At 33.3% G+C, this 20,960-nt stretch overlaps 1 protein-coding gene across 16 annotated transcripts in view; it reads right to left on the bottom strand.

The window, feature by feature from the left end:
- Nucleotides 1-20,674, bottom strand: part of LOC141561433 (uncharacterized) — a 34,043-nt gene extending 13,369 nt beyond the window's left edge. For 14 of the 16 annotated variants that reach the window (XR_012488054.1, XR_012488053.1, XR_012488052.1 and 11 more), the window contains exons 1-8: nt 18,275-18,399; nt 15,813-15,881; nt 15,212-15,311; nt 11,360-11,427; nt 8,052-8,163; nt 5,968-6,029; nt 5,106-5,172; nt 3,185-3,252 (exon numbers count right to left, since the gene is read on the bottom strand). Coding sequence is in view for 12 of the 16 variants with exons in the window: in XM_074300978.1 (XP_074157079.1) it covers nt 3,185-3,252; nt 5,106-5,172; nt 5,968-6,029; nt 8,052-8,163; nt 11,360-11,427; nt 15,212-15,311; nt 15,813-15,879 (544 nt within the window). In the remaining 4 variants the exon portion in view is untranslated. Of the gene's footprint in view, nt 1-3,184; nt 3,253-5,105; nt 5,173-5,967; nt 6,030-8,051; nt 8,164-11,359; nt 11,428-15,211; nt 15,312-15,812; nt 15,882-18,274; nt 18,400-18,776; nt 18,835-20,519 lie in introns of those variants that run through there. The other 2 variants (XM_074300980.1, XM_074300979.1) reach the window with 2 other exon arrangements.
- Between the last annotated feature and the right edge of the window lie 286 nt (nt 20,675-20,960).

Below are 20,960 nucleotides of genomic sequence, written 5' to 3'. Positions count from 1 at the left end.
GATCATCATATAGTATTGTTGTTGAAGTATATAATGATCTCTTGATCTTGCTCATTTCACTCAGCATCAGTTCATGTAAGTCTCTCCAGGCCTTTCTGAAATCATCCTGTTGGTCATTTCTTACAGAACAATAATATTCCATAATATTCATATACCACAATTTATTCAGCCATTCTCCAACTGACAGGCATCCACTCAGTTTCCAGTTTCTGGCCACTACAAAGAGGGCTGCCACAAACATTCTTGCACATATTCTTTCCCTTCTTTAAGATCTCTTTGGGATATAAGCCCAGTAGTAATACTGCTGGATCAAAGGGTATGCATGGTTTGATAACTTTTTGAGCACAGTTCCAAATTGCTCTCCAGAATGGCTGGATGTATTCACAATTCCACCAACAATGCATCAGTGTCCCTGTTTTCCCACATCCTCTCCAACATTCTGCATTATCTTTCCCTGTCATTCTAGCCAATCTGACAGGTGTGTAGTGGTATCTCAGAGTTGTCTTAATTTCCATTTCTCTGATTAATAATGACTTGGAGCATCTTTTCTTATGGCTAGAAATAGTTTCAATTTCTTCATCTGAGAATTGTCTGTTCATATCCTTTGACCATTTATCAGTTGGAGAATGGCTTGATTTCTTATAAATTAGAGTCAATTCTCTATATATTTTGGAAATGAAGCCTTTATTGGAACCTTTGACTGTAAAAATGTTTTTTCAGTTTATTGTTTCCCTTCTACTCTGCATTAGTTTTGTTTCTACAAAAATTTTTCAATTTGATATAATCAAAGTTTTCTATTTTGTGATCAATAATGATCTTTAGGTTCTTTCTTCTTTGGACATAAATTCATTCCTCTTCCACAGGTCTGAGAGGTAAACTATCCTATGTTCCTCTAATTTATTTATAATCTCATTCTTTATGCCTAGGTCATGAACCCATCTTGACCTGATTTTGGTGTACGGTGTTAAGTGTGGGTCAATGCCTAGTTTCTGCCATATTAATTTCCAATTTTCCCAGCAATTTGTGTCAGACATTGAGTTCTTATCCCAAAAGCTGGGGTCCTTGGGTTTGTCAAACACTAGATTATTAAAGTTATTGATTATTTTAATTTTAATTATTTTAAAAGTAGAATTGGGTTAAGTGGAAGCCAGTGATTCCATGAGAAATCAAGGAGCCATAAAAAAAATCAAGTATGAAAAATAGATAATGTCAAATAATTCACATTAATAAAAGACTAACCTGGAAAATAGAAGAAGAAAATATCAGTTATGTATTCTTGCAGGCAGATATAGTTGGTGGAGGGGATAGAGCATGGAATCCTAGACTCAGGATGACGAATTCAAATCAATCCTCAAACACTAGTAGTTGTATGACCCTGAAGAAATCAATCCCAATTGCCTCCTTATTAGACTAACTAAAAGCCATGATTAAAAGAAATAGCCATCATATTTCAAAAAAAAAAAATTTAAGAAAAGCTCTTCTGGTATTATTAGATCTAGAAAACAAAATCAAAATTATAAAAAACCCACAAATCAACTCCTTAAAAAGATCTCATAATGAAAAGTCCTAGGAACATTATCACCAAATTTCAGAGCTGACAGTTGAAGAGAAAATAATATGAGTAGCTAGAAAGAAAAAAAAATCAAATATCATAGAGCCAAGTCAAGATCTCAAAAGATTTTCATGTCAAAGTAGTAATAGGCTTAGAATATGAATACAAAAAAGCTTGAATTATAATCAAAATAATCTACCTAGCAAAACAAGAGTAATCTATTGAAGGAAAATGGATATTTAATGAAATAAATTTGACTCTCAAAATCTTTTTTTTTTTTTTTTTTTTTGCTTAGGCAGTTGGGGTTAAGTGACTTGCCTAGGTCACACAGCTAGGAAGTATCAAGTTTCTGAGGTCACATTTGAACTCAGGTCCTCCCAACTTCAGGGTTGGTGCTCTATCCACTCTGCCACCTAGCTGCTCCTCAAAAGCATTTTTGATGAAAAATATACAATCTGACATTTAAATAGAAGACTGAAGAGAAGCATGAAAAGGTAAATGTGAAAAAAAAAATGGCTAAGGGGTAGAAATTAAGAGGATGCCCATCAATTGGAGAATGGCTAAATAAATTATGGTGTATCATTCTGAAGGAATACTATTGCGTTATAATAATGAACAGAATTAATTTCAGAAAAACCTGGGAAAACTTAAGTGAGCAGAACACCAGGAGAACATTATAAACAGGAACTGTGAAAGACTTGTCTACACTAATCAAGAAAATGATCCAAGAACATTGATGAACTGAGGACACAATACTTTTTCACTTTTTTCATTTTCTATTGCAGCATTCTTTACGTTGAAATGTTTTGCATGATTTCACATATATAATTATTATCATTATGCTAAGCTTTCTCAGTGGGTGGAGGACTAAAGAAAAAAGACTTCTGAACTCAAATTAAAAAAAAATTAAAACAAACATTAAAAAGTCAGCTGGAGTTCTATTGTCAAATATAAAAGGGTTGAAATCTAAAAGCATAAAGGAATATAGAGAAAAAGCATCTTTTTTAAAATTTAAAGTAAATAATATTTTGTAAAAAAAAGGAAGTTAACTAAAGTTTTTTTTCAATTACAAAAGGGTTGCTACATATCAGTCATAGTACAGATTCCAATATGAATTGGGAAACAGACTTGGCCTGAAGAGATTCTTATTTTCCTGGTATACTGTTATAATTCATAGAATTTCATGGTTAATATATCAAGCTTTTTCAATCAATAGTGAATTGGAACAAATATTTAAGAGTATTTTTAACAGTTATTCCCTGTAGAAACAGAAGCCTGAAAAAAAGAACTACAAATAAGTGGTACTTTTAGCCATTGTTTAGATGAACAATTGTCCAGCAATGGGTATCACTTTCGCCATGAGAATGGATTCTTATGATATAGGAGTAAATTAGACTTTAGATGTTTCAAGGAATAGATATCTCTTGATAATTGTTCATAAGTTGGAAACTCATTATGATTAGGAATGATTCATTTAGACATGGGGAGTTTTGACAATTTCTAACAGTCTCTTAACTTCAAAACTTCCTCTAGGTTTCATGACTATTTGTAAATGTTTTATTGAATTTTAATTAAGTCCTAAAATTGATTGATATTACAAAGCCTAAAATTATGAAAAAAATTTAAACTCACTTGAGGCATTATTGTGGATGATCTCACTGTTTTCCATAGTTACCTGCATATTACCATCATTGGAATCACTAGAATATAAAGGTAATACATCTTAATATAATTGCAATTTTAAAAATTATAAATAGGCCATATTCTTATGAATAAAGAGATTTATTTTTATAATTGTTTTTTCACCTCAAGAAGGGTCTTTTCAAAGGAATCCACTGAATTTTAGAGGAATCAGTTGATATCCCTCCAAAACTTATTTGAAAAATCTGATTCTATATTAATTTCCAGGTGTTATCTTATTAGTGAAAAGTTAAATCAATGTGTGAATATGGATCAGGATGTTTAGAAATCTAAAGAATTAAGCAAGGGAGGAAAAAAACATGGAAGTATGACTTATTATAAGATGAATCATGAGAAACAATGTAAAGGGCTACTTTGTCAGATCTCACAAGGTCATGAGTGTGGTTTTAGAAGCCTCAGAGTTGGATTTTGAGACAGAGAATGATAATAATAGGCTAGAAGATGAAGGGAGGACAAAATATATGACTACTAAGCAAGTCTGACACCACACACCACCATTAGACTTTTGAAAAAACTCAACCCCCTAAAAATTTAAGTGATTCATGCAGATTCTTCTAGAGAGTAGAAAGGAATTACATGAGTTCTTTTACAATGTCTGAGTGTACCACTGAATGAGGCACTTATCACTCTTTAAGTACTCAGGATCTGTTCCTATATATTGGAGGGAAGACAATGAACTTGAATTGGTAAAAAGTATTTCTTCTTCTGGGAGGTCTTCATTCTCAGTATCAATTAACTTCCTACCCCAATCCATATTTCTCTCATTTTTTCTGACATGAGACTATCTTGTGCCTGACTAGTCATGTTTCTGTGCTGGCATTTGGTTAATTTGTCGGACAAAATAGTTTACTCCAAAATATTATTGGCAACCTGGTTATTGTGGCATGGCCAAATGACATTGAATTCTCCCCTCTCAGAAAATGGTCATTTTATTGGAGGAAACCACCTCAAATTAAAAATAGTTTAAACATATATTTTGAGCCATAGTCCTGGGCACTTAAAGGTGTGCTTTGTTCCTCAACTTAAGCCTGAATAAAAGAGGGAATTAAGAGCACTAGAAGAGGGGTCAAATATTTCCTCTAACATCAACTAAGCCAGTTGTGTAAAAACAGAAAACCTGGTATTTCAATCAACAAAGAGCTTGCATGAGAAATTGTGTTTCTTGTTTTAGAGAACTTAATTTTTTCTAAACAAATTCATCTGTGTTTCTTAAATATGGGTGTAAAATAAAAATAAGAGTTTGATCACATTTGTGTTGAGGTTTTCTACTTGACTCTTTATATCCAGAATTGTATTCATCTTTCTCAGTATCTTAAGAATCGTATAATGAATCCCTTTGTAATGCAATTGCTCTGTAGTGCTCAGAATATCCAATAGGTAAAGATATATCATCTTTGATCACTTTGTTCATGGATTGGATGCTGGTTCAAGCATATAATTCAACCCCAATCTTTTGAACCTTCTTTGCCAATTTCCCATTGCTGAAATCAGTGCACCCTGTAGTATGGCTATTAAACTTTCTCTCTAAATTGAAAGTATTATGGAAATAATACTATCCAGAACAGAAAGATCCCATGGAGGAATTGGCAGTGGCTAAAACTTTGCAATCAAACAACACAAATTCCCATTGTAAAAAACATTGGAAATTGGGTTGCCATGGAAGTTTTTTCTCTCTGCCAACTTTACAACTTTGTTCATTTCTTTTTAAATACTAATTACACATTGCCTTATTTTTGAGTGATTTTTATTTACAAGGAATATATTGTTTTTTCAAGAGACATTTAAATTCTTACTAAAATGCCAGTATTTAAAGTCAAATTTAGTGAAGATCTGGACCAAATTAAAAGCTCACCATCCATAGTTATCGCCAGCTCCTTCCTTCTTATTCACTCCAAATTTTGATTCTTCATCGTTTTCATCTACAATGATAAATTCAAATATGAATTGCCAAATCACTCAGAGCACTTGACAACTCAGGGTATTTCCTAAGAAAATGACTTTCTAAACAGTATTGGACTGAATGAATTAGTGAGTTAATGTTCACCTATTGGAAGTTCCTTACTTTGGTTCAGTGTTCTCCTTATACCAAAAGCAAAAACACCATCAATCTTAAAAAGCTTGCTTTTGAATTTCTGAAGTAAAAATGGTTTGAAATCTAAAACTTTTTTGTCATTAGTTGGAAACCCAGAGGCAATGTGGGTTAAAAGCATCTATTTGAGATGGCATGAGAAAGAATTAAAGATGAAGGAGGACATAAACCTTTGTTCTCAACCTCCTTCCATTTCTTTTCCTGTTACAGTTTCTATTTTTCCTGGCAAGTCTGCTAATATCTACTTAAAATATTAGTATTGTAGCAGAACTTAAGGATTCATGGAATGGTTGAAAATGGTAGAAATTCAGTGCTCCTCCATTTGACCAGTGGGTAGGATAAATGATTACATAGACACAAATCCCACTTCAGAGATGGACTCTTTTCAGAGAAAGAGATACATTGCTATGAGGTAAGGGAGGCCTTTTGGATGTGAAGCATGTTCATTACTTGAGAACTCATTGATTTCTTCCTGTTTATGAGCAAACTTCCCCAAATTTTCTTACTTCAAAACTTTCGCAAGATTGTAAGACATGCACTATGCCATGGTTAAATCTCAATATGGTTTTAATGACTACCTATGCCATGAAATATGCTAATGAAAATATAATTTTAATAAACTTACCTGGATAACTATCTTTACATATTTGGTGTTTCCCTATGCTTTTGTTGACAGTATTAGCATTGCTGGAATAGAAAAATAAAACACTTTAATGCAAATCCAATTTTTCCCCCTGAGGCAATAGGGGTTAAGTGACTTGCCAAGGGTCACATAGTTAGGAAATGTTAAGTTTCTGAGATCATATTTGAACTCAGGTCCTCCTGGCTTCACTGCTGGTGCTCTTAACCATTGTGCCACCTAGCTGCCCCCAAATCCAATTTTTAAAATGAAGAATATGATAAAATATTTGTAAGCAGGACCTTCATTATCTTCTAGCACATAGGCAAAGTTCTACTCAAAGAAGTCTGTTAATTCTGTGAGAGTCAGTCTATATGACTCCAACAATCTGTTTTAAATTTCTGTTCTTAAAATATCTACTTATCTCTGTAGTCTAGTCACATTTCTTACCTTTGAAACATTCATTCTGACTATATGGATATTGACCAATGGAATTCTGATTTTTAGAAATCCAAAGGAGGAAGCATGAGTGTTAGAACTTTGGGAGGACTTTTATAAAATAAAGCTTGGAAATTAAGGAAAGGGCTTATTTCTGCTCTGATGTCTCATGAAGCTGAAAGTTTTGGCTTTGAGATCTAGACTAAGAATAATATTCTAGAGGAGAAAGGTCAGAAAGAGTGTGGCCATACAATCTGACAGCCAACCCAATTATATCCAGGAGTTAACTCCAGGACCCATAGATATTAAGAGATTCACTCAAAAGTCACCCAGAGTGACTTTTGGAAGGTGGTCTTATGATTTTGGATATACATGGTCCAGTGCTGTCTCTTCCATGTCTTTTTCTTTTCTTAAACACTGAATGAATCATTTGACCTCAATGTGTATTTGATCCTTTTTTTAAAAAAATTAATTTGAGGGTAGACACTCAGTCTTCAGTGGTAGAATATATTTCCTCATCTGTGAGGTTTTAATATCAATTCAAATTCTGTCTCATCTTTTTTTTTTCCAAGATAGGTATCTGTCTTGGTATTTCCATACTATCTAATTCTTTCTGTTTTGGGGCATCAGTTAGATTGGGCCATATTCTATTCCCATAGACTATAACTGGAGTAACATTATTCCATCATGGCCAAATGATATTGACCCGATTCATAAAAACCAATTGTCATTATACTGTGAGGAACTACCTCTGTTGGGATGGGTATACTTTTATATAATCTAGAGTAGTGCTTTGTGCTTAAATCCCAAGCCTCCTTGAGACAAGGAAGGAGTTAAAATGACTAGTAAAAGGATGATCTAAAAATGTTTCCTTGAGTTTGAGTGAACTCATCTGAAACAAATACCTCACCCATTTAGAAAGAGAAAACTAAAGTTCTTCCAATACAGAATTTACTTGGAAAAATAATACTTTTTTCTCAATTTTGTGACTAGCAAATTTGCTTTTAGTTTTTGAAGGAATTCAAACATATTTCTTGAATATGGATGGTAGTGCCATTTGATCTCATTGAGTTTGGCTTCTTATGAGTCCCTATAGCCTGGATTATGTAAGGCTTTATCAATATATTCTCATTTGTTAAGATATCCTTCCCTAAATAGTGGCTGCCTCGGAATTTCCTAGGAATACCCAGTCGGTAAGAGATATATCATAGTTGTTAAGTGTCTTTGATTCAATTGCTAGTTCAGGAGCTTAATTTAAACTACAACCATCTCCTAAGCCTTCTATGGTAAGACCCAATTTGCCCAAGCAACAGCATGGTTATTCTCTTTGAATTCAAAAAATTTTGAAAATAACCCTGCAGAACAATGAAATTCCATTGAGTGGCTGATTATAGTTGAGGCCTTATAATTTATCAAAATGTAAATAGATATCCATTAGTTCAGCCCATGTCAAAATGGATTGCCATGGAAGTTTTGTGTCATTGCCACCTAATGTAGTGTCCCTTAAATTTTAAATGCTAAATTCATTTTGACCTTTTGAGTTTTTCTTTAGAATTATTTCAGGTGATATATTTTCACTTCTTTTTTCCTTGAGACATTTTTGTACTTGTTAAAAATGACTGTATTCAAATATAAGCTGAAATAGAACTCACCATACATGCTGATCACCCCCACCTTCCTCAGAAATCATCCTCTCAATTTGTTCAGAGTTTGATTGATTTACTTTATCATTCATCTCCACAGTACCACATGCCTCAGGCTCATCTGCAGTGAAAATTATTCCAATATGAAATGCCAAGTCATTTGGAATTCTGGGAAATATCAGGCAGTTCCATGAGACAATAGTTTTGGTAGTTTTTTTTTTTTTTTTTTAAGAGCTGATGATTGTATGAATTAGTGGAGTAATTTCCATACTTCAAGGCTCTTATACTTATGCAATGTGACTTTTTTTAACCCAAAGAAAACATTATTGAAAAAGATTTCCTATAGAAAACCCCAGAGATTCTAATAAAAAGTTATTAGAAATAATTCACAACTTTAGCAAAGTTGCTGGATACAAAATAAATCCACATAAATCCTCAGCATTTTTATACATCACCAACAAAATGCAACAGCAAGAGATACAAAGAGAAATTCCATTCCAAACAAATGTTGAGAGTATAAAATATTTGGGAATCCATCTACGAAAGAAAAATCAGGAATTATATGAGCAAAATTACGAAACACTTGCCACAAAAATAAAGTCAGATTTAAATAATTGGAAAGACATCCAGTGCTAGTGGATAGGCCGAGCGAATATAAGATGACAATACTCCCCAAACTAATCTATTTATTTAGTGCTATACCAATCAGACTCCCAAGAAACTATTTTAGTGACCTAGAAAAAATAACAACAAAGTTCATATGGAAAAATAAAAGGTCGAGAATTTCAAGGGAATTAATGAAAAAAAAGTCAGATGAAGGTCCTCTAGGTGTACCTGATCTAAAGCTATATTATATAGCAGCAGTCACCAAAACCATTTGGTATTGGCTAAGAAATAGACTGGCAGATCAGTGGAACAGATTAGGTACAAAGGACAAAAAAGGGTACATCTATAGCAATCTAATCTTTGACAAACCCAAAGATACCAACATTAGGGACAAAAATTCATTATTTGAAAAAAACTGTTGGGAAAACTGGAAATTAGTATGGCAGAAATTAGATATGGATCCACACTTAACACCATATGCCAAGATAAGATCAAAATGGGTCCATGATTTAGGCATAAAGAATGAGACCATAAATAGATTAGAGGAATAGAGGATAGTCTACCTCTCAGACTTGTGGAGGAAGGAATTTATGACCAGAGGAGAACTAGAGATCATTATTGATCACAAAATAGAAGATTTTGATTACATCAAACTAAAAAGTTTCTGTACAAACAATACTAATGCAAACAAGATTAGAAGGGAAGTAACAAATTGGGAAAATATTTTTATAGTTAAAGGTTCTGATAAAGGTCTCATTTCCAAAAATATATAGAGAATTGATCCTAATTTATAAGAAATCAAACCATTCTCCAAATGATACATGGTCAAAGAATATGAACAGACAATTCTCAGATAATTAAGTTGAAACTATATCCACTCATATGAAAGAGTGTTCCAAATCACTACTGATCAGAGAAATGCAAATTAAGACAACTCTGAGATACCACTACTCACCTGTCAGATTGGCTAAGATGACAGGAACAAATAATGATGAATGTTGGAGGGGATGTGGGAAAACTGGGGCACTAATACATTGCTAGTGGTGTTGTGAAAGAATCCAGCCATTCTGGAGAGCAATTTGGAACTATGCCCCAAAAGTTATCAAACTGTGCATACCCTTTGAGCCAGTAATGTTACTACTGGGCTTATATCCCAAAGAAATACTAAAGAGCGGAAAGAGACCTGTATGTGCCAAAATGTTTGTGGCAGCTCTTTTCGTAGTGGCTAGAGACTGGAAGATGAATGGATGTCCATCAATTGGAGAATGGTTGGGTAAATTATGGTATATGAAGGCTATGGAATATTATTACTCTGTAAGAAATGACCAGCAGGAGGAATACAGAGAGGCTTGGAGAGACTTACATCAACTGATGCTGAGTGAAATGAACAGAACCCGAAGATCACTGTACACTTCAACAACAATACTGTATGAAGATATATTCTGATAGAAGTGGATATCTTCAACATAAAGAAGATCCAACTCACTTCCAGCTGATCAATGATGGACAGAAATAACTACACCCAGAGAAGGAACACTGGGAAGTGAATGTAAACTGTTAGCACTACTGTCTATCTACCCAGGTTACTTATACCTTCGGAATCTAATACTTAATGTGCAACAAGAAAATTGGATTTACACACATATATTGTATCTAGGTTATACTGTAACACATGTAAAATGTATGGGTTTGCCTGTCATCTAGGGGAGGGAATAGAGGGAGGGAGGGGAAAATCTGGAAAAATGAATACAAGGGATAATGTTATTTTAAAAAATCATGATATATACTGTCAAAAATGTATAATTATAAAATTAATAAAAATAAATAAAGAAAAAAGAAAAAAAGAAAAAGATTGCCTATAAATTATGACAAATAGAAATAATTTCAAAAGTATTAATAGGTTAAAAGTACAAACTTTCATTGTCATCTCTATAGCTGATATAAAAGAAACCATCTACTTAAATCAGGCATGCTAAGGAATTGAAGATGAACAAGGAGCACAGCATTAGTTCTCAAGGATTTCCCATTTAGAGCATCTGGGTAGTCCCAAACTTAGAATCAAGAAGATATGAATACACATCTGTCCTTAGACACTACCTGTCTCTGTGACCCTGGGAAAGTCACTTAACCTTGTATATCTTGGTCTTTTCATCTGTAAATTGAGTTGGAATTAGCAATGGCAAACCATTTCAGTATTTTTGAAAAAACAAAAACAAACCTTAAATGGTATCATAGAGAATCAAATAGGACTAAATAAACCATTTTAAAATGTTCTAGGACTTTTGTTTTTTGGACACTATGATTATACACAACAATGAATTGTTGGATATCACAAATTATTTGTTACAGAAATTAAACCATAGAATCAAAAACAATGATACTGGAAGTTTTGACCACCAGTTATGATGAAAAATGTGTAGCAAAACAAGTTTCATGTCAGCAGCTGGAATTGACTATTGCAATGGAACTAAAGTAGCCTTTGAATGGTTCCAGTAGGTGGAGGGTTCTTGTTAAATATTCGTAAATTGGAAACTCACTGAAATTAAATATTCATGTGTGGGAATGCTTCTTCACATTCAGCCAACTTTCAAACTTTAAGATTTTACTGACATTTATAATAATTTCACTGACATATGCTTAAATTGCCACATTGCTCCAATGACTATTGCATTATGAAATTACAAATATGAACATAATTTTAATCAACTTACTGGGTTTGTGCATGTGGTAGATCTCATCCCTTTCCGTGTTTGTGGGAATATTTTCATTGTTGTTTTCCCTGAAATAGAAAGGAAAATATTTCAATATAAACCCAATTGTTAAATTTTTGGATTTTATTTCTTGGATAAATTTCTTTTTTTCCCCTTTTTTGTTGAGGCAATTGGAGTTAAATGACTTGCCCAGGGCCACACAGATAGCAATTGTCTGAGACCAGATTTGAACCCAGGTCCTCCTAATTTCAGGGCTGGTGCTCTCTGACTGCACTACCTAGCTGCCCCCATAATGTTATTTCTAGCAGTATCTTTTCTATCACTTCATGAAAAGTCCTTTGCAAAGAAATCTAAGACAATCTATGTCATTAAACTAAATATTTTAAACATATGAACCTAAGTAATATATTCAATTTTCCTCTGTACTCATCCTTTACCTTTAATACATGTGATTATTGAAAAATCTTAAGTAGAAATTTTAGAATAGCAAAGAAATCAGCAAGGTAGAGAAAGCTTACCCTAAAACAAAGCATGAGAACTGAGAAGAAAGGGCATTTCTAACTATCAGGTCTCACACTGTCAAGAGTCAGGAAAGCTTTGAAATTTTTGACATGAAACAGGAAGAAGCTAGAAGAAAGTGCAGAAAGAAAATAGCCATTCATACTATTAGCCCCATTGTACTCCTGAGAAAACTAAAGTCCATAAAAATTAAATGATTCAAAGTCATTCAGAGATTAAAATTGTTGCCCATTCTGAGTCAAGAAGTGCCTGGTAGATTCCTCACTTTACCACACACATGAATGCTACTTGACATTGGTCATTACATTTTGCGTGGAAGACCACAAGATAGCTTCATATCAATGCAAGCTCACTTGCCAACCCAAACCATTTCTGTTTTGTTGTTTAATGATAGGACACAACCTGAACGACACTATTCATTCCACTTGCTTCCATGCTGGCCAAATCTAATTTTTTGAGAAATCTGCTGCTGTAGAATCATATTTCTACTTGATAGTGCATCCCTGAAACATGATCTTTCATTCATGTATGGCCAAATAACATTTTTTCCCTCTCCTGTGGCAAGAAAGAACCTCAAATTTCAAAGCATTTCAAAGACACATTTTGAGTGATGGGACTAGGCAGCATAGTTCTCATTAAAAGATGATCCTGTGCTTAAATCATCAAAGAAAGGAATAATGGGACTAGAGGAACAATAATCCAGAAACTGTTGAGTCCAATGAATTGTCTAACATAAAATTGTTTTTTATATGAACTGACTCTAAATAAAGTGACTTAGAACCAAGAGACCATTGTACATAGTAATAAGAATATTTTATATTATCATATTACATATATAGAATATAATATATATAATTATATTAATAATATGACATAATATATAATAATATAATATATATAAGAAGAATATATTATATAGAAGACTATATAATGATCAACGGTGATGGACTTGGCTCTTTTCAACAATGAGGTGACTCAAGACAATTTCAATTGAATTGTGATGGAAAATGCCAACTGTATCCAGAGAGAGAACTATGGAAAATGAAAGGTGGATCAAAGTATAGTATTTTCACCTTGTTTTTTGTTTGCTTGGTTTTTTTTTTCTTTCTAGTGATTTTCCCCTAATTTTGACCTGATTTTTATTGCTCAGCATGACAAATATGGAAATATGTTCAGAAGAATTGCACATCTTAACCTGTGCTGGATTCCTTGCTGTCTAGAGAGGGGAAGAAGGGAAGGAGAAAAAATTGGAACATAATGTTTGTCAAAAGTGAATGTTGACCATTATGTTTGCATACATTTGGAAAAATTAAATGCTATTATTAAAAAAAACTAAATTTTTTTTCTTTAAAAAATAAAATAGTCTTTCATATGAAAAAGGAAAATCAAAGTTCTCATGCATAGGCTTTTTTTTTTACCTGAAATAACTTTAAAAGTATATTTTCAATTGAATGAATGGCCATCAATTGGAGAATGTCTGTGGTATTTGAATGCTATGGAATATTATTGTTCTGTAAGAAATGACCAGCAGGATGATTCCAGAAAGGCCTAGAGAGACTTACATGAAGTGATGTTGAGTGAAATAAGTAGGACCAGGAGCTCATTATATACTTCAACAACAATACTATATGATGATCAATTCTGATGGACGTGGCCCTCTTCAACAATGAGATGAACCAAATCAGTTCCATTTGTTCAATAATGAAGAAAACCAGCTACACTCAACAAAAGAACTCTAGGAAATGAGCGAGAACCACAACATAGCATTTCCACTCCCTCTGTTTTTGTCTGCTTGCATTTTTGATTTCCTTCTCAGGTTGTTTTTACCTTATGTCTAAGTCAGATTTTTCTCGTGCAGCAAAATAACTGCATGGATATGTATACATATGTTGTATTTAACATATACTTTAACATATTTAACATGTATGGGTCTACCTGCCATGTAGGGAGGGGGATGGGGGAATGAGGGGAAAAGTTGGAACAGAAGATTTTGCAAGAGTCAATGCTGAACAATTACCCAGGCATATATCTTGTAAATAAAAAGCTGTAATAAAATTTTAAAAAATGTTTATTTTCTTTCACATCTGAACTCTTTGAAAGAAAATAAACTTTTTATGTTTATGTTTTTAAGATGTGTTTCTTAAACATGAACATCTATCTAGCATATTTTGACCATAGTTTTGTTGAAGCTATTTGCTTATGTGAGACTAGCTATGTGACCTTGAAAATAAAGTTCTAGGCCTGGAATCAGAAATACCTGAGGTCAACTCTAGCACCTTAGTACTGTGTGATACTTAGTAGCTGTGTGAGCCAGGGCAAGACTTTTAACTCTATTTTGCTTCTGTATAGTGAGCAGAAAAAGACAATAGCAAACTACTAACAACAAAAGCAAAACGAAACAAATGGTGTAACAAAGAGTTTAGTATCCTTTAAACAAATGAACAAATCATGTGTTGTTATATCCTGGAATTTATTAATTTTTTTCAATATCTTGGAATTCTATAAGATACTAGTTTCCCAAAGCACATGCTTGGTGGTTTGACATAGCAATACCCTTTAGATAAAAATATATCATTTCTACTCCATTTGTTCTTCTTTTTTTTTTTTTTTCCCCCTGAGGCTGGGGTTACAGGGTCACACAGGTAGGAAGTGTTAAGTGTCTGAGATCATATTTGAACTCGGGTCCTCCTGAATTTAAGGCTGGTGCTCTATGTACTGCGCCACCTAGCTGCCCCTATTACATTTGTTCTAAAGAATAAAGAATGCTCTTTCAAGAGACTATTTTCTAAATTAATATTCTTCCCCCCCCCAATAAAAAACTGCATGTTAAATCCAATATAGTTTATACATGTGCAATAATCATATAAAACCTTCCATGTTCATTTTGTATAAGCAGCATAATTCCAGGAGTCTAATTCAACCCAAGCCTTCCTTGGGAAGACCCAATCAATCTAATCAGTGCATTCTAATTTCTCTATTATTCATTCTCTTTAAACTCAAAGGATTTTTGGAAATAACATTACTGCAAAAATAAAAAGATATAATCTGTTTTCACTCACAGTATCTAAAGACTTATAATTGATCAGCATATAAACAGATTTTGTCAGACAACTTAAAAAATGGATCATAATGGAATTTAAGTGCCATTTCTACCTTTGCAACACTGACTATCCTGTTTTAAATGCTCTTTGATATGGCTATATATAAGAATTTTCCTCCAGCATGATTTATTTATGTGCAAGTAATATTTTCTTTGAGGTAGAATTTTCTTGAGAAATCTTTATACTTATTTAAACAATCATATTCAAAGTTCAACTAACATAAAAAGCTCACCATGCCTGTTGATCATGAATACTTTCCTGCATAATAGTTTTGTCCCTTCCTCCTTTTGTCTGCTTCTTTTCATCTTTTACATAGATGGTAACAGTTTCATCTATAATGATCGAGAGTTTAAATGTGAATCATATCAAAACATTTAGAACTTTTAAAATGTCAGGGAATTCTCTAAGATAATATTTTTTAAACTGTTAATTGAATGAATGAAGGAATATTACAAAGTTGGGGTTACTTACATTTTTGTGGTGCTTTTTTAAAACTAAAACACGACCATATTAATAGAGAAGCATTGCTTATCAGTGATCATAAATAAGAAGTCAATTAAACAGAATTTCCAGAATGTAAAGGGTTTGAAAATAAAACTGTTATTGTCTTCACTAGGTAACCCATAATCATTACCAATGAATATATATACAAAATTGGTCATGTTGAAAAAGCAAAAAATGAATAAAGAAGGAGCCTAACTTCTCTAACATCCTCTATTTTCAATGTAGACTCTCATAATGAAAAACTTAGGGTTTTCTTGTTCATTTAAGTCTCCTTTAAAACATCATATAGTTAAATCTTCAAAAGCAGAAATTAATTTAATTCAACTCACCAGGTTCATCATTCTGATTGATCATGATATCTTCTATCTTTGAAGGTGATATTTCCATCATTGACATCCCTGGAATAGAAAGAAAAACATTTAAATCCAAATCCAATAAAAAGGGCTTTTTCTGCTATTAATTTTTATTTTTGACACAAAATGGAATTAATATGCTGGAGCAAGAAGGTAGGTCTGAAAGAAAGGAGATATGCAGTCTGACACTCTTTGTACTCATAAGAAAACTGAAGTCTATAAAAATTAAATGATTCAACTTAATTCTCCCAGGGAGTAAGAAAGCGTGCTCCTGTGTCAGGAAGCACAGGTTGGATTTCTGCTTTGACCATGCATGCCAGTGGCTGGAGCACATCATCCCTGAGAGAGAGCATGTGTGCACATATATTCATAAGACTACACTCAAATTCTTTTCATAGAAGTTACTTCCTCATCTAGAATTTTTTTTCAGTACAAACTCATCGTAACTCAACTTACATATTCAGAATTTCTTTTGGTTATTATATTATTTGGTATATTATACAAAAAGGATGAATATAGAAACTCTGATGAATTTCTAGACAAACATAATGGGGATATGGCACTACATTTAATGGATATATATGCATCCATATATTTATATATACATACACATATATAGCACTAACACACATATATAATCATTAAAAGACAAACATGCAAACACATTTCTTTTAGATGAACATCTTAGATTCTAAACATAAGATTCTCATTTTCATTATCATGTAAACACTAAGATTTTAGTTGAATTGTTCATATTCTGAAGTATATTCAATTAGAAGTAGTTGATTTAGTAAAAAGAAAAAATAGTCAAGAAAAAATCAGTATAAATTAGAAGAAATGAGCAGCATACAGATGAGACTTCTTAATGCAATATTAGAGCAGGATACTAACATCATGACTAACATCACTAACAACATTTCTGTGGATATCAGAGTTATTGCATGTTTAATACTAGTCTGGGTTTCTGCTTATGATTAGAAAACTTAAGTGCATTGGGGTCAATACCTCTCTGTCTTATTTACATTTATGTTATATATTCTTGTGCAATATTTAGCAAAGAGTCTGACACAAATAAGGCATATGAGACATGTTCATTGACTGAATATACTTGGTAGCATTATATGTTCTTTTGTTTGAGAGCACAAACACAATTTCTAAATTTCTCAATTATACTAAAGGCATAGTAAAACACAGCTTTTGTTTTGTTCATATTAATAGAGAAAAAACACAAAATGGCAGTCTTCCAGGTGAAGACTATTAACTTTTTTTACACAAGAGTGAAAGCCTGAATCAGGCAACACTTTTTCTGAAATGGAGAAATAAAGCTATAGGCTACCTAAGTTCTATTAAGAATCAAATGCTGCCTAATACCTGAAGCTAAGGATGGAGTCAGCAGTTATACTTATTACCTATAAGATCTTGGTCAAGTAACTAAAAGATACTCTGCTAAAATTTAAAACAATAGGTTGAACATGTCCTCCAAGAACCTTTAACTCTTTCAATATTTTATCTCAGTGTAATGTAACTCTGACCAGAAAAGTGTTCTATGTCTCTTATCAGTCTCTGTTTTTGTTGAGATATATGATGGTAGAAAATCAGATTATGGAGAACTTTAAATGTCAAATATGGATTTGTAGTCATTCTTTAAAATTTTAGGAAGCCAATAGTGTTGAGTAAGAGGTAGGAATGATCTGGCACCTGCCCTTTCCAAAAATTACTTTGAATCCAGCTGAGAAGAGCATGTACTTGAGGAGGGGTAAGAATACTCAGTGGGCTAATAGAATGGCTTAGAATGAACCTGAAGGAGGCCTGTACCTAAGTTGTGACAGTGAAGGAGAAGAAAGTCACAGGATGGATAGAGTGCAGATGGCAAAAATCTGACAATTTTTGGCAATTGGTTAGATCTAAGATCATACTTAATAGTTGTGATAATGGGAAACTGGTATGTAGACAGTGTATTAAAAAATAAAAGGAAAGTTAGGGATAGGGGAGGATCTGAAAAGGGAAGGTGAGTTCATTTTCAAAATTTTGAGCATAAAATATCTACTCTCTCAATGATCAATGAGATAAAATTGTTACCTAACAAAAATTTGAAATTAAGTTCAAGGAGAAGAACTAAGCCAAATACCACCTTCCCAACATAAGGCGGATAAATACTATGTGACAATGTAGGACAAAATGAAACAAAAGCTGGATATATTTTATATGGTAAAAGTTGACAACTTTTCATATTTGATTGGATGTGGGGGTGAGAAAGGAGAGGATGGATATAACATTCTTACAGTGAGTTTGTGGGCCTGGTAGGAGACTGGAACAAGGAAAGAAAAATCAGGATTAGGGGAGCTTCGAGAGGAAAATGGTAATGAGGTAAGCTTTAAAAATACTGTGTTTAAGATGCCTATAGTGTATCAATGGAAATTATTGAGATCAACACCTACCTCAATTTCCAAAGCAGTTCTGGAAAGTGCAGCTATAATATCACACCTTCTCATCTGAAGGTACAAAATACTACAAACAGCAAAGTCCACACCTCCTATCCCAACATATCCTCAGGAGTAATAGTACCTCTGCCCACTCCTGCTACCATGGAGACCAATCCAAACAGGTCCAGTATGATGTCACCTACCCAAAGAACTGGCTGTTGGGAGTGCTGCTACTCAACGAATGATTATGTTATGTTTATGTTTATGTCATGTTATATTTTGTTATGTGATCCATCAGTTATTCAGCATCAAAGATCTTAAATTTTTCTTACTAGTATCATTTAATGTACATAATAACGTTTTTATATTTTTCTCATTTATTTTCTGTCACTTCTACTGAAGACTTCTACTGTCCCACTGGGGACAAAAACTACTTTCTGTGTACTGCATCACATGTGTGATCAAAGCCTTTCAAATAAACTTGAAATATAACTTCTTACATATTACTTCTACCCACCTGAATTTTAGATTAGAACACTGTTTCTGTGGAATTGTTGGTATGAATCAAGCTGAACCTGTAGGAAAAATATTACCTATTTTGAAATTCAGCATGTCTGAAAGATATATTTCTGTACCAAGATAGGGCATGTCCAAAGGCAACAAGTATTAATCAGTTTTTAAGAGCAACAGGGATGAAAAGTATCAGGATCTCTATTTAGCAACGATAATCTATTGCTCTTCTGAGGAAACATTTCACGAAATTATTTTTTTCCATCAGATGTTAGTAAAAAGAAGTAATTAAATGAAATCATCTAGCATCTCTTCATGTATTATACAAAATCAAGATGGTAAAATGCAAAATGAATAATGTAAAATAACAACAAATATTGAAGCGATAAAATAAATTATCCTAATCTGTGGTACTCATGTGTCCACCTCTCACAGGGAAATGAACATGAAATTCAGCATTACCTACAAAAAATCTAAAATACTGACATCAATGGAATAATTATTAAACATGTCAAATAATGCAATGTGAAAAGAAGGTAATGACCTGATTCTAAAGAATGTACACATGAAAGAAAGGCTACATTAAGATTCGGTAAGCCTCATATGTGGAATGTTTATTTTTGAGATAGTTTCTGCTTCTCTGGTTCTGATGTTCATATTTGTCATTCAAGTATAAACACTTCTCAGTTGTCTGTTTATTTGCCCCCATTTGGTACAGTGGCTAACACATGGGAGGCATTTAGGAACTGTTCATTGATTAATTATTATTCTCCATTTGTGAAATTTTCCTTTTCTATGTCTGTGAATATGTATACAATGCCTACATTTTCAAAATGACTTACTGCATAAAATGAAGTGAAATTCCCCAAACCATAGAGAATTGCATGTCTAAGAGGAATCTGTTTTAACTTTAAGCAAGAACAGCTCATAAAAGAAAGCAGCACTCCATGAAAGTTGTTTTTTTGAATCAATTAGGAGGGATCCTAATCCTTCAACTAAGGGAGATAGAGCACTGATGAGTATGAACTTTGTGATCTCTGATATGTATTAACTGTGTGGCCATAGACAAGACACAAATCTGCTGAGCCACAATTTGACAAAATAGAACATGAATTGGATTGCATGCTCTCTTTGGACCTTTCTCTAAATACAACCCATGATATTAATGACTCTCAACCTGGGAAATATGTGTTTGGGAGGGAATATGAGGTAGTGAGCTTGCAGATGGGAAATCAGATTATGAAGGGCTTTGCAGGCCAAATAGATGACAACATTCTTTCCTACACGGCTGAAGGAGATAAATGGCTGGCCTGAGTAGAAGGCTGGACCTGCCATGATCTGGCCCACTTAAAGATGACTTTGAACCAAGAGACAGGCTTGTGACAGGCCGATTAACCATCAGATTATTGTAATAGTCCAGAGTAAAGATGTTTAAAGCCTATTTCATCAGTTTTGAAAATGAAAGTTTAGAAAAATCAAAAGGTGGATAGAATATTTTTTGAGATAGTAAATATCAAGAGACTTTAGTAAGTAATTGGATTGTGGGAGTTAAGGAAGCTTAGAAAAAAACATGACATTTCTATAGTGAGCTTGGGTGATTAGGAGGATGGTAATGATATCTCTGTAATGAAAGGGAAGTGAGGAATAAGGAAAGTTTCAAGGAGGGAGTGGTAATAGGTGGCACTTTAGAAATGCTGGGTTTAAGATATCTATGGTTTATCAATGGGAAATGAGTGAGATCACCACCTACCTCAGTTTCCAAAGCCAGTTCTGGAAAGTGTAACAAAATCACACCCTCTCACCTAAAGATACAAAATACTATGAACAACAAAGTCCACACCTCCTATCTCAGCACTCTCCTCAGGAGTAATGGTCAGTAACTACTCTGCTGGCTCCTGCTACCATGGAGACCAATCAAAACAGGTCCATTATGATGTCACCCATCCAAAGAAATGACTGTTGGGAGTGCCGCTGCTCAATGAATAATTGGTTATGTTTATGCTTATGCTTATGTGATATTATATTTTGTTATATGATCCATCCGAGTTATCCTGCATGAAAGATTTTAAAGTTTTTTTTTCAAGAAGCATTTCATATACATAATAAATTTTCATGTTTTTCTCATTTTTCTTTCACTTCTACTGAAGACTTGTGCTCTGGGCACAAAAACTGAATTGATAATCTTCTGTAC

Source organism: Sminthopsis crassicaudata, chromosome 3 (assembly GCF_048593235.1).
Source record: "Sminthopsis crassicaudata isolate SCR6 chromosome 3, ASM4859323v1, whole genome shotgun sequence".
Taxonomy (NCBI): Eukaryota; Metazoa; Chordata; class Mammalia; order Dasyuromorphia; family Dasyuridae; genus Sminthopsis; species Sminthopsis crassicaudata.
This window is presented reverse-complemented; position numbering and strand designations above follow the sequence as displayed.